We start from the raw sequence: 12,388 nt of genomic DNA, 5'->3' as shown, positions 1-12,388 counted from the left end.
TAGCTCGCCTCCCTTCTAAAACCACGCTCTCACTTTGCACAGTTGAGGAGCAACTTGGAGTAGCACAGGACAGCACTGATGTGGCGGGAACCAAGTCACTCATCCCTTGCGGTGCATGAGGGTTCGTTTCTGCGAAATTGTCCGGATCACATCTCATATAAACACATTCACTCATAATCGAGGAGGCAGTGGAGTCTGTTTTGCAGGGGGGTAACGACACCAGTGAGGGCAGTGGCTCCACCGGGTCAGTGTGGAGAGCCACATTAAGTTGGGTGGAAGAGGAGTGGGGGGGAATCACCTTGACCAATCCATACGTCAATGAGAAATCTATCCCATCGACTGAAGGGTGCCCGACTTCAGCGAGGGGGAGGGAGGTGAGATTTGCGTCGGGTAGGAACTCCACCTGCTCGGTGCAATCGGGGAGGGTGGTCTCAATGGTACGCTCCTTGTTCCTCGTTGCTCTGAATGCGCGTGGGTCGATGTGTATGGGCTCAGGATCCGCCATACAGAAGCGCTGTTTTGCTAGAAGCATGGAGCCAGAGAGTCCGTACTTCCGAACCAGTAGCGAGGGCTCTGCAGCAGAAGTGGAGGATACAGCGCCGATGGCGTTTGTGGCGACGGAGGAAACGGGCGAGGGGGGAGGTCTGACAAGGGTCCAGCGGACATTTTCGTACTCTGAGATCGGTTGGGGTGTGTCGAAGGTGTCCATATTAACGAGTTTGCTGTCCTCGTCACTCATAGAATCGTCATCGTCATCTTCCTTTTCCTCCTCTTCTTCCCTACTGCCGGAAGAGCTCCCTGTGGATGGATGGTGACGTCGGTATAAGTTTTTTTCACGCATGATACAACAAAGGTGCTTCGCCTCGTCCAGGCTCATCGGAGGAGATTCACTGGCAGTCGAAGTGATATTGCTTGTTGTTAACCCACGGTCTGACAGTTCGTTTTCACTGGAACTGTAGTCGAAGAACGAAATTACTTACACACTCCGTGTAAAAAACTTCAGACAGACACTGCTTGAAGGTAATATCAATTGGTGACCAATTAGGGAGATTTACTTTAAAAATGGTGGCACACTATTTTACACTTAAGTTACTCATATTTAGATAGCAGTGATTGCCTCTTGTGGATGTTGACGGGATTAAAATCACCGTTATGTCTCATGATGATAGCAAAAGCAAATATAAGTTTGAAGAGCACATTCGATGTAGTAAAAATAAGGAAGGTTCTTTGAGAGACTTGAGGAACTGTGCTTTAATGTAAAAAAACTGCATATGCTTTATTTGTGGGGGGGTTTAGTTGGATCTGAACTCCAACAGCTCAGGGCAAAGTAAATATCGCCACCGAAATCATTCAACTCCGTTCACAAGTAAGTTAACGATAGCAAAAGGCACCACAAAATGGCTTCACAGTTGCTAGCAAACCGTACATATGTGGTGCAAGTTACATCAAGCAACTTACGCAAAACAGTCCTCTTCCTCATCAAGGATTCGAGAGGTACGATTGCTAAGATGAGGAAAAAATGCGATGACATTAGCTAACCAAAATATTGATAGTGTAAGAAAGTTAAGCGAATTCTGAAGTAGTTATTTTGGCACACAAACTCCCACCGTACTGCCCCACAGTTTGTATGTGACATTCGGCAAAACTGATTAACCAAAAACAGTATTACACAAGTACATCCTGACAGTTTGGTTCGAAATAAATTGATTACCATGTATAATCGCTATGGTGATGATTTGTCGCAAAAGCCTGTATTCAAATATCATCTCATCAATTTTGAAGTCATTGTTTAACTGCAATGCAACTTTTCATAATGCCTACGGAAATGACCAATATTACCTAGGCGAAAGTCGAAAGGACTGGGGACCGTGGGGGATTGTTATGCAGTACTAACAAGTGTCAATGAAAATAATGCTAGTCGATGGTTGATGCTGTAATATCACCGAGCTGGAATAACGCAATGCCATCGCGGGGGGTACGTTTCAGAACACCAGAATTAATAACTGAAACACCGCGTTGTTGCATAGGTAGCACTTCCATCAATCTCTGAATAGGTGAAGCTACTAAAATAGGCAAATAATACAATGGGGAGTAAGAGTAAAGAGCTTTTCCAGTGACCTTCAAGGTGATGTGAGCAAATTAACTGTTTGCACAAAGCAGTGAAAAGGAGAGGACGAATTAGCAATGACAAGGATGTGCATTCGGTCCGGAAAGGAGGATATGCGACAGGGACGAAGGAAGCGATGATGTTCAAGCGGGGATAGGGGGAAGGTTGGAGGTAAAGTGAAGTAGGGCACACTCGCATAGAAGTTCATTTTGATTTTGCAGAAAGAATGAGAATATGTGTGCATCGCAGGTATGTGTGAATGCTATTGCGTTTCAGTCTTTCTGACCCGAACCCTCTCCTAACACATTTAAAATATGTTCTACATTAAGATAAATTGATCAATCAAATTTCACTGAGAAAAGTAAAAATACCATAGTTAGCGTTTACCAAAAATGGAATAATTAGAGTGTGAGGAAGAGCAAAAGGCTCTGGAAACCGTATAAAAGAAGGAAGACAAGTTGGAGACTCACTGAATCACTTCATAAACCCACCGAGAATGGTGTGTGAACTTACAAACCCACCTCTGATTGGGCTGAAGTTGAAGCACATGCTACTTAAATGGTAAAAAGTAGGGACCTGATAAAGTCATCCGGAGAGGGGCAACCGTTGAGACGGTAGAGGCGCTCGTCGAAGGCCGCGCGACGCACGCACTCGGGCAGGCCGAGGGTGCCCGGGACGTTGCGGGAGGTAAGAAGGATGGGCGGGGCAGGTTCGTCTCGGATGCCCCTAGCAGCAGACCTACGACGCAGCTCCGCGGACGCCCCTGGTTTTGCACGCTCCACCCCCTCGGTGGTCATTGGACTGTTATTGGACGAATGCCAACGTAACCCTGGCGGCGACGCCGGATTGGCCAGCTGGGAGAATAAGCTTGGGGTATTGTGTGCACGTGGTTTCGGGAGAACTGGAAGGGAATAGTTATCCGGTTTAGGAGACGAGACTCATCCGTCGTCTTTCTTACAGACTTAATATAATACGACGAGAAACCGATTTGGGAACACCAGTTTCAAATTGCCTAAGCTAAGATCAGTGTTACACACAGCTAGTTATGGATCGTCTCTTCTTGCTCGAAGGTACACAATAATCGTGAAGTAAATATATGCTAACGAGTTTGACAACAGGCAGTATGAAAAACCTGGTTATTGAATTCCACTTGAGAATCGCTCCAATAACAATAGTAAATCATCTGCGATTGTGAATGGAGATTGAAAGTTAGGAGGTAGAGGGGCTTCGTGAAGCTACTGAGCGGCAAATTAATGCGTAAAACTTAACACAAACAAATGACACAGAAAAGAGAGTCCAGTGGAATACCATCCTGGTTACACATAGTGGATTGTCTAACGACCGACTCGGGGAGTCTTAAATAAAGCTAGCCACGTGGACAACAGCCAAACATAAAACCTAGTTCATTGTACTAAAACCATATCAAAACTAACAAATTCCTCCACAAAGGTAAGGGGGAGCGATTTGCTTAGCCACATTAAGAGCGTATTGGACGAAGTCGAATGTTGCTTTGGGCTCCAATGTTTAGCGCGACTTGCGGCGTAGCGGGTTAAAAAAAAATAGGACATTTTTGAATGCCCTCCAGCAAAACACTGTCACCCGCTCAATCAACACGTATCCATGACGTACACTCCCAGCCCAACTTTTTCCCATGAAATGCGAAATCGTTAGTCAAGAGGCTTCATGAGAAAGAATGAACGGATGAAATAAGTGCTTTAGAAAATGCACGTTTAATGTAAAATTTTTCCGCCTGGGACCAGTGTGGAGTTTTTAGTCTTATTTTAAAAAAACAAAAGGCAATAAACCCCTCCATCCACGACAAGAAATAGAGAACAAGCAGTCACGTTTCGTGCAACAAATACCCCGGAATTAATGATCCAAAGGAAAAGAACGTTAATATTACCGGTAAATCGAAGAGAAATGGAATCTGCTGACAAACATTTCTTCAGATTAACGGTCGCTATTGAAGGAGGGCACAACAGCTAAGCACCTAGGGCGAGTGGAGTGCGGCATCGTAGATATCCACAGAGTCGTCGAAGGGGGGTCGGGGCATAAATGGGGTGGCGACAAACAAAGAAGAATCCCCAGATGAGAAGGAACAAGTTTATTCCAAGCAAAAGTACCCGCTTAGATGTAACACGAAATAGACTCATGTCGATTCATACCTCTAAATGGAATGTGCAGGAAAGCTGATCTCTTGTTAACAAGTTAAACAATGCAAATCTAATCCATTGTCCAACGCAAACCAGGCTGTGCATTAAACATTCATTTCCAGGGATCAAATGCGTCCGCATATTGTCGTGAGCGCAATTTCAGATAAACAACGTGTTGAAATAGGAAATGTTGCAAACCGATGCATGTTGGCAGTAAATTTCCTCGTGACATTTAATGACATTGGTCACCTCACAGTATAGAATACTTTTGTCAACTACATTTGCTCCTTCCAAAATAGACCGGGTATTTTTAAAAGAACACAAAGACGAGTGGAAAAAGAGAATCCTCAAAAGCAGAGAAATTTGAACGGAGCAATAGTTGGACCACACCAAACTCCATTCATATCTGAAAGTTGATATACAGGTTGTCCACAGACAACACTACAACGGTGCGACCATTAGGATACTAAAGGTGGAAGGGTATTAACACTACCACTAGCAGCGTTTGGGTGGAAATGAATTAACAAGGAAATCAAGTACTTAGATCACAGTGTAAGATATACAGCTAACAGTTCATGCAAGCATATCAACGGGAGGGTAGGAAACATCAAAGGTCGCAAAGATAACTAAACAATTTTAGTAAATAAGATGACGGTAAGAGATTTTGGGTAGTCATGGTTCCAAAAGTGTCAGCGTGATAAAAAAAAAAACAATGCATTTCAAGTGAGATAATCCTGCCAGCTGATAGAGGAAGGCACAAAACTGACACGACAACAGCCAAGTAGCGCCGAGTTTTGATTGAAGCCATAGCACGACTAAACAACCATTAAATTGTCTTGGAGAGCTATTAAAACAGGCCTTTAAGCGAGCAAAAACTCAATCTTAAAGTACATATTTCGATAGCTAAATCAAAACCATGGGTGGTACGGAAATGGATCCTCACAAAAGGAAGAAGGTTCGGAACTTGTCTTTAAAAAAATTTGCCGAAGCGGATATAGAAAAGCTTACATTGGTAGCACAAAAAGCGTTAATCGTACTTTGATGGACTCAAAATGGTTTAAACGGATAAAATATATTAAAGGATTTAATAATGATATCTGTACATTAAAACCACACCTTTAGAATATTCTGATTTTGATTTTGGAATGACAGAAAGTTAAGGCATAGAATGGAGCAAGAACGCATACTAGATTGTTACTGTATGATGCATGGAATGATACCAAAAAAGTGCTCACAAAACTGCATGAAACACTACTTACAGAATAAGTTTTGTCAAAGTAGCTTTACAAGACTGTAGTTAAAGCCAAACAGAAGTGACGATTTTTCTTACGATTGTGAGTGGAAGAAGAAGAAGAAAGCAGACCGCATACGGTCTACAGCGAAGCAGCAGTATTTACTCAAACAACCATTCTGTGGGGATTCCAGCTCAAAAACATTGATGCTAAAGCATAGTGATACAAGTTTGAAATCTCAGTCAGAGCAGAAACTGACCGACTATTGTAGACAGTGGAACCGATATACCAGCACGAGGTGCGTCCGTGACATAAACAGCCTTTTGGTTTATGCCGTGACATGAACGGAAAGGACATGCATTTTACAAAAACACCGTGGGAGTGACACCTGGATATGGCAGATTTTTGGATAATTCGTATTTATCTGTGTGCCTAAACACGTACAGAAGAGGAGAACCGTTAACTCGTTAACCTAGATTTTTGAACAAATATAACCCATTTTATGCGACTACAAATTGAAAACGATAAATAATGAAGTAAATTATTAGAAATTACGTGAAGGTTCAGTGAAAATTAGCAATATATCTAGACAAACTTAAAAGGAGTGAAATAGGACAGAGAAGAGAGGACATACCCGGCTTCCTGGTGGATATCCTCGAGCCTGAAGTAGTCGCTTCGGCGATCGTCAACGCAGGATGAAAGTGCGCTGTGCAGTAGAATTTAGCTAGGCGACAAAGAGATCGAGATGGAGAGCGGGAGCAGAGAAGAGTCTGACTTGATAAAATGAGTGATGATGCGAAGCAGGCAGCTGCTCGCACGTCCGCACCCGCGTCGCATGCAACACGCGCCTCTGAATGGTGCGTGTTGCGCCACCCCTGCGCACGCGTGCACGAGACGAGGGTGTGCGCGCGCACCCCAACTTCATGAAGCGGGTTACCCGACATCGTGATTATTTCGGTTCAAGTTCAGGATGAGGAGCCAAGCGCCATATAGTGTGAAAGCATATTAACTTGTTAAAGAAATACACAATCTCAGTTTTGGAGCTGGATGGCATCCAAAAAGAACAGTCCAATACATGCTCTAAGAAGCCGGAAGTATATAAGGCACCAGATGTTATGCCATGGTTAAAAAAGAAATAACTGCATTACGGTTGATGTAATTCACCACCTGGTAGCACAATAGGTGATGCAAAGGTTCACATCCACGAAAATTCCACCCTGACATCAAAAGAAAAAGCGTAGTGTGGGTGAAATGAGCTGCACATCTGCAACTGTTACGCCTTCTCGGCTTTATGGAACATGACCTGTGATATTGAGTGCCTGTGTAGTTCCGAAAAGGATAAAAGTAGGGAGAGACAGTGGGAGCGGAAGATTAGTCACATCCACCGAACTATGATAAACAAATCGTGGAACACTTTAGTTTGTTTGCACCCGGGGCATTTGGTCCGCATACATGGTGATTGAAGTGCCAGACATGTCTGCTATTTCAGCCCATTTGATGTTTGATCACTGTTCGAGACGGAGCACTTGGGCAATTAAGGAGGGATGAATATGACGTCATTAGTTAGTCTAAAGATGTCTTATTGATATTTTAAAATAAATTTAAAATATTTAGGAGAATTTCACAAGACAGCATTCTCGAAATCAGTCAATTCATGAGCTGGAAAGAATTTTTAAATTAAGAATATGCAGAAGTACAAGTTTATACATGCTTAATTCAAATGAAAGCCCGTTACGGACAATAAATTGACCAGAGTGAATAGTTTAAGGCGCTGAACTAATTATACGGCTAGCCGTTACCCCTGGTAAATAGATGATTACTTGTGGTTGATTGGACGAAATATTCTGTGGAACTGGCGCTGATGCATTGAATCAGCGGAACAAAGCATCAACAAATAACACGAAGTCGACTTAATGCCATAAGCGTAAACTAGACTTAAGGTCACGAGTGTACTTACGGTTAGTCTGGTGACGCAGGCAGTGGGCAATGTCTGGGCGAAGGGTGCGGTGGCATTCGACACAACGGAAACAGTTCGGATGCAAGCGAAAACCATCGTAGGCTCGACTTTCAGCTGCGTAGAGGGGCTTTTTGCAGACAGCACAGAAATCTCGAGATTTCTAGGACATTAAACCCAAATTCCATTAGCATACATGTACAAGAGTATCCACAAAACACACTATTCCGACTCAACATATTCAGTTTATCAAAGTAAGAGTCATTTGATTGCGAAGCAAAATCAAGCGTTCAAGAATTTCACTTGAAATACGAATTTTTCCGGTTTGTACAGATTTAAAGGCGAAAGACCCAGTAGTTTTTTGTACGAGAAAGCTGTAAATGACAACAATCGCGCAAAAATACGCCCAATATAGTCGATGCACAATATCAACGAAGTTTTAATTTTTACCTTCACAATAAGTATGGCGCAGAGGCATGCACGAAGACTGCTTTTTTTCCGATAAATGAGGGACTGAAAGCAACGATACTTTCACGACGCGTAAAGCTACAAAAAAGTCGAATATGCCATCAAAAAAGGCCCAAAACCCATTGTTTAGCATTTCTGACAGGCAAAGTTGTGGAAGAGTCAGAGATATTAAATAACAACTTCATTTTTGCAAATGAAACCGCCCATTTTGGTTAATTTTTTTTATCTACTTTTGTAGGCATTCACTATAGCTAGAGTTTGTTCCAATAGTCCTGAAGGATAAGTTAAGGGTATTTTCAACGTTACAGAGCTACAGGCATTGCAGTCGACAACATGAGACGTTTTATGAAGTGGTTTGGAAGAATACGCTTTACTGCAGGCTCACTTACACTTCCTGTGAATTGATGGAACAAATTGGGTAGCAATACAATCAAAAGCAATCCCAGTGGGACATAAAGGTCATAGGGGCTATCCGAACAAGAGGTAAATAATACAATAAGCAGGCCTGCGTAAGCAAACTTGACCTAGAGAGTTAAGTGAAACAACGTGGCAGTTGCTCTAAAGAGAATAAAGGAAGTTTTCTTTCAGATCAGATCATGAAGCCAGTGGATAAGGATGCGCTTCTAGTGTTCGCCTTGTGAAATTGTGGCTTGTTTTACGTTGCGCAATTGCGTCACAAAAATGAGGTTTCGGTACATGACGCACCATACACGACCTCTAACAGACGCAAGTGAGAAAGAGAAAATTGGTGAGGTCGGCCGCAGTGAACTTTCGGTGTCAACAGACAGGGTGTTAGTGGGTGGGGTGAGCTCACCTCTCTAAAGCTGGCAGCACCGTTACTTGATTGATGGTCCCGGGGAGGCAAGAGGCACCGAGGGGGGCTCGGAAGAGGCTGCAGGCCGCCTTCCTCAAAGGCCCTCTCCCAGTCGATCAGGAGGCTGCGCCGTCTCGCCGATGCCGGATCATTCTATAATGAAACTCATTGTGTAGCCTTTCTCCTGACGGTAATTTAAAGCGTAAAAAATAGATTCCAAGAGATATGTGCATGTACAACTGTTTGGTTTTTATTCCATTGAATAAACTTCATCGTCAGGGAAATATACTAGCAGTCCTTTCATCAACAAGAGCTCATTTATGTGTGAAGGACTTCCGCTCAGATTTTTTTTTTAGATTCCGGATGCAAGTAAATCGAAAGAGGATATTTGGTTTTTTTCTACTGCCACAATACTGCTTAGGGTGTTATGCAAGTCTTCACCAATTATGTGCAAACGAAAACACGAACTTTTTAGTGAAATGAAGTGCTCAAAGCAGACAGGGATGGTGTAAATGTGCTAGAAATAGACTACGGAGTTCTGATATTAAATGCCTCCCACTTAACAAGTATGGGGGCTGGTAAAGTGATGACTTATCCACAGGAAATGATTGGTTTAAGTAGACAAAGAGGTGCTTTGTTAAGGCAAATTTGCAAAACGCGACATCACCAGGGATAATGGACGAACAGCCCTTTCCTTCAGGTGATTCAAATTAGCAGGCCAGTTGGAGGAACAGTTTCGACTTTTGATGCTGTGAAGCACAAAAGCCTTCAATTGACCAAACTGTCAGCAAGTAAGACTTTTTAAAAATATGAAGTCTTTATTATGAAGACAATCGTCGAAAAAAGTAGAGCTTCAAGTGAGATCTCTGCAACAATGACTGTGAAAAGGGTTCTTCGCATGGTACATTTTCTAGCTCAAGAATAAGCTCCACATTCATATAATCACCGCCATGATTATTTATTTTTAAAGTATGACCCTTATGGTTACCATTTTAAGTCTATTCCTAGTCATTCATAAAGATATTTCCCAAAAAATGACACTAGGACCATTTTCAAATTGTGCGAAATGTTGGGGAAGGATTACTTTCAGTGAATATTAAAAAACCTGTATGAATAACCTCAAGTTTTACATTTCATTGGGCTCCTTCCGATGCTTTCATTGCAACATTTAAAATGTCAGTGACAGGGTGTTTTCCAGACTGTAAAGATGACTGACAACATCACTTTATTGGATCGACACGATCGTCTCGCCTTGCAGAATGTAGGCAAGCAGACACGCACAGGAGGTCACGTCAACAAGCACACAATCATGTCAGAGGTGTGCTCTTTCTCCAACAAAATAAATTCCCCTTGACTGTGTTGACTAGTTCCTACAGTAGTAACTAAATGATTTCGTGCAGGAATTAATTATGAGGCAAGAATAGAAGAGGGAGGAAGAGAAAGAGCAACTAGGGCAGAGCGTAACAAAAGTGAAAAAAAGACAAGCTAAATGTATTAACATAAGAAGAATCCTAAAAAACCCTATTGCAAAGGCGATGAGGTGAACCGAGGGGAGCTAGTCAGAAGACCTACGAGCATCGCGATGAGATCGGACCTGCGCTTGGCCATGAGACCCTTCTTCACGGCACTGGAAGCATCCTCCCTCGCGCGTAAAGTGGACGGAGGTTCAGCGCGTGCCATCGGATTCTCCAAACTGCGTTGGAGCATAGGGACATTCACTCGACGGCACTCAACTCGGGGCGAAAGGAGAGGACGTGTCCTGGAGGAAACCCGCGGCGAGGCCAGAGGATCAATGCACCGATTGAAGGGACGAATCGAGTCACTAGAGGAAGCAACCACGAAGGAGTGCTGCTGTACCCCGTTTTTAGCCACAAGCTGTCCCCGAACTAAAGAGAAACAAAATCAGGATTGTGTTAAAAATTTCTTAATTTTATACCGACTTTCCTGGAAGCCGAAATAGTTCCAATATCGGTGAAGATTTACGTCTACAATGCTTCAAAATAAATATTTCCCAACATCGAGAGCCCTTTTACCGTTCCTTATGTAAATTAGATTCAAATGAAAATTGAGTGTGTGGAGAGGTGTATTGTTAGTCGTCTGGGTCGTGCAAGGTGGTCAGCAGCGCCCTTGTGACAGTTTTAGCAAGCACGTGCGCACCGCCCCGTTAACAATGGAACAACGGACGACTATAGTGCACACAGCCAAGTGCGGTGATGGCCGAATGACGCAATTGATGATGGACCAATTGAAAATGAGGAGTTGGGCTCATGAACATCACATCCGCGCACACATACGGGTTTTGTCAAATTCTGAAGAGAGGAGTGGAACCCCATCAAGTTAGGGGATATTGTACTGAGGGCATGAACGCTGCATGGGAAATGAAAAGCCAAAGTTGATATGGTACGGCATTACTTCAAACTACTATCCGAATTCGAAAATAGCGCGAGGATTTTGGTTTGTGTAGGCCGAGAGTAAGTGTAATTTATAGCAAAGTCAAAAAGCCGGATACCAAGCTTCGTAACTACTGACGGAGTTACTAGAAATAGTCAGGAATCTCATTAATGAATGCACAGGTACATCATCAAAAAATGCGCCTAGATTGGAAAAAAGCAATTGCACAACTCAGAACTGCGATACAGTCCAAAAACATTTATTGAACAAGTTAACCAACTGGGAATGGGTAGTACGTAATAAATGCAAAAAATACATAAATTTAATTAGAAGGTCGAATTTACTCGCTGTAATTAAGACTTTAATGACCGACCAGGAACTAGAAATGGCATACTTTTCATAATCCCCTGAACTCATGGACAAAGTTTTAATCCGCGTAAATGAAACGCTAAATTTGACAGCAATTTAAAATCTGATTTCTAGTCTAGAAACGAACGAAATATCGATGGTTACAGTTTCTCATACCACAAAAAGCAAGAAAGTAAAATAAGTGGCCTCAATGCCGGGAAAAAATGGACACTAACCAGTCATATTAGCCACAAATGCAGGGTCGTGGTCTTTCAGGCAGTCATGAAGAACGTCGAGGTATTGGAGCCATGTCGTGTCCACCAGAGTGCTAGGAGCACCAAAATACTCGGCAAGGAGGCGTACAACTTCTCCTACACCCATGGCCACTTCCATCTTCAGAGCTTCCTCGGACACTAGGTCGGAGCGGTACTTGTGGAGCAGACACCGCAGGGCCCGGCCATCCGCCCACGTTTCGGCAGACAAGTCGATGATGGGTGGGCAGAGAGTGTCAGGGTAGGGCGAGAGGCGTTGTTGATACCACTTAAGGAGGCTGATATGCGGACTGAAGGTGGGTTTGAAGGAGCAGTCGTTCTGCTTTGCGGCACTGATGGTGGCAGTGGGTATGATATCCGGATCGTCGAACTTGACGGAGTCTCGAAGAAAGGCGAAGGATTTGCGCTCCGTCATGTTGGCGGTCACATCTGAGTCATAGAGGTGACGAACTTGCATTGGACGAACCAACTCTAGGTCGATGCAGGTATATCTACCGTCCCAGAGTAAAGGGAAACAGTTATCCGTCGCACTATTGCACTAGTGATAGTTGGCAAAAATATATCGCCTATTCTGCGAAACGGTATCATAAGTAAGGTCTTAAGGAAAGCACCTAGATTTTTCATGAGTATTCAATTCACAAGATGTACC

The 12,388-nt window shown here is 43.2% G+C and overlaps 1 protein-coding gene across 1 annotated transcript in view; it reads right to left on the bottom strand. All coding sequences in view use genetic code 11, as the record gives it.

The window, feature by feature from the left end:
• The window catches only part of EGR_02335 (hypothetical protein), a gene marked incomplete at both ends in the record, with an annotated part of 28,014 nt that overhangs the window by 2,380 nt on the left and 13,246 nt on the right, over window positions 1-12,388 (bottom strand). Inside the window, 8 exons of the mRNA XM_024491584.1 lie at window positions 216-953; window positions 1,459-1,503; window positions 2,684-3,008; window positions 6,127-6,411; window positions 7,450-7,609; window positions 8,729-8,881; window positions 10,301-10,614; window positions 11,704-12,230. Coding sequence (XP_024354090.1) covers window positions 216-953; window positions 1,459-1,503; window positions 2,684-3,008; window positions 6,127-6,411; window positions 7,450-7,609; window positions 8,729-8,881; window positions 10,301-10,614; window positions 11,704-12,230 — 2,547 coding nt within the window. The remainder of the gene's footprint in view (window positions 1-215; window positions 954-1,458; window positions 1,504-2,683; window positions 3,009-6,126; window positions 6,412-7,449; window positions 7,610-8,728; window positions 8,882-10,300; window positions 10,615-11,703; window positions 12,231-12,388) is intronic.

Source organism: Echinococcus granulosus (assembly GCF_000524195.1).
Source record: "Echinococcus granulosus chromosome Unknown EG_S00010, whole genome shotgun sequence".
Lineage (NCBI taxonomy): Eukaryota > Metazoa > Platyhelminthes > Cestoda > Cyclophyllidea > Taeniidae > Echinococcus > Echinococcus granulosus.
This window is presented reverse-complemented; position numbering and strand designations above follow the sequence as displayed.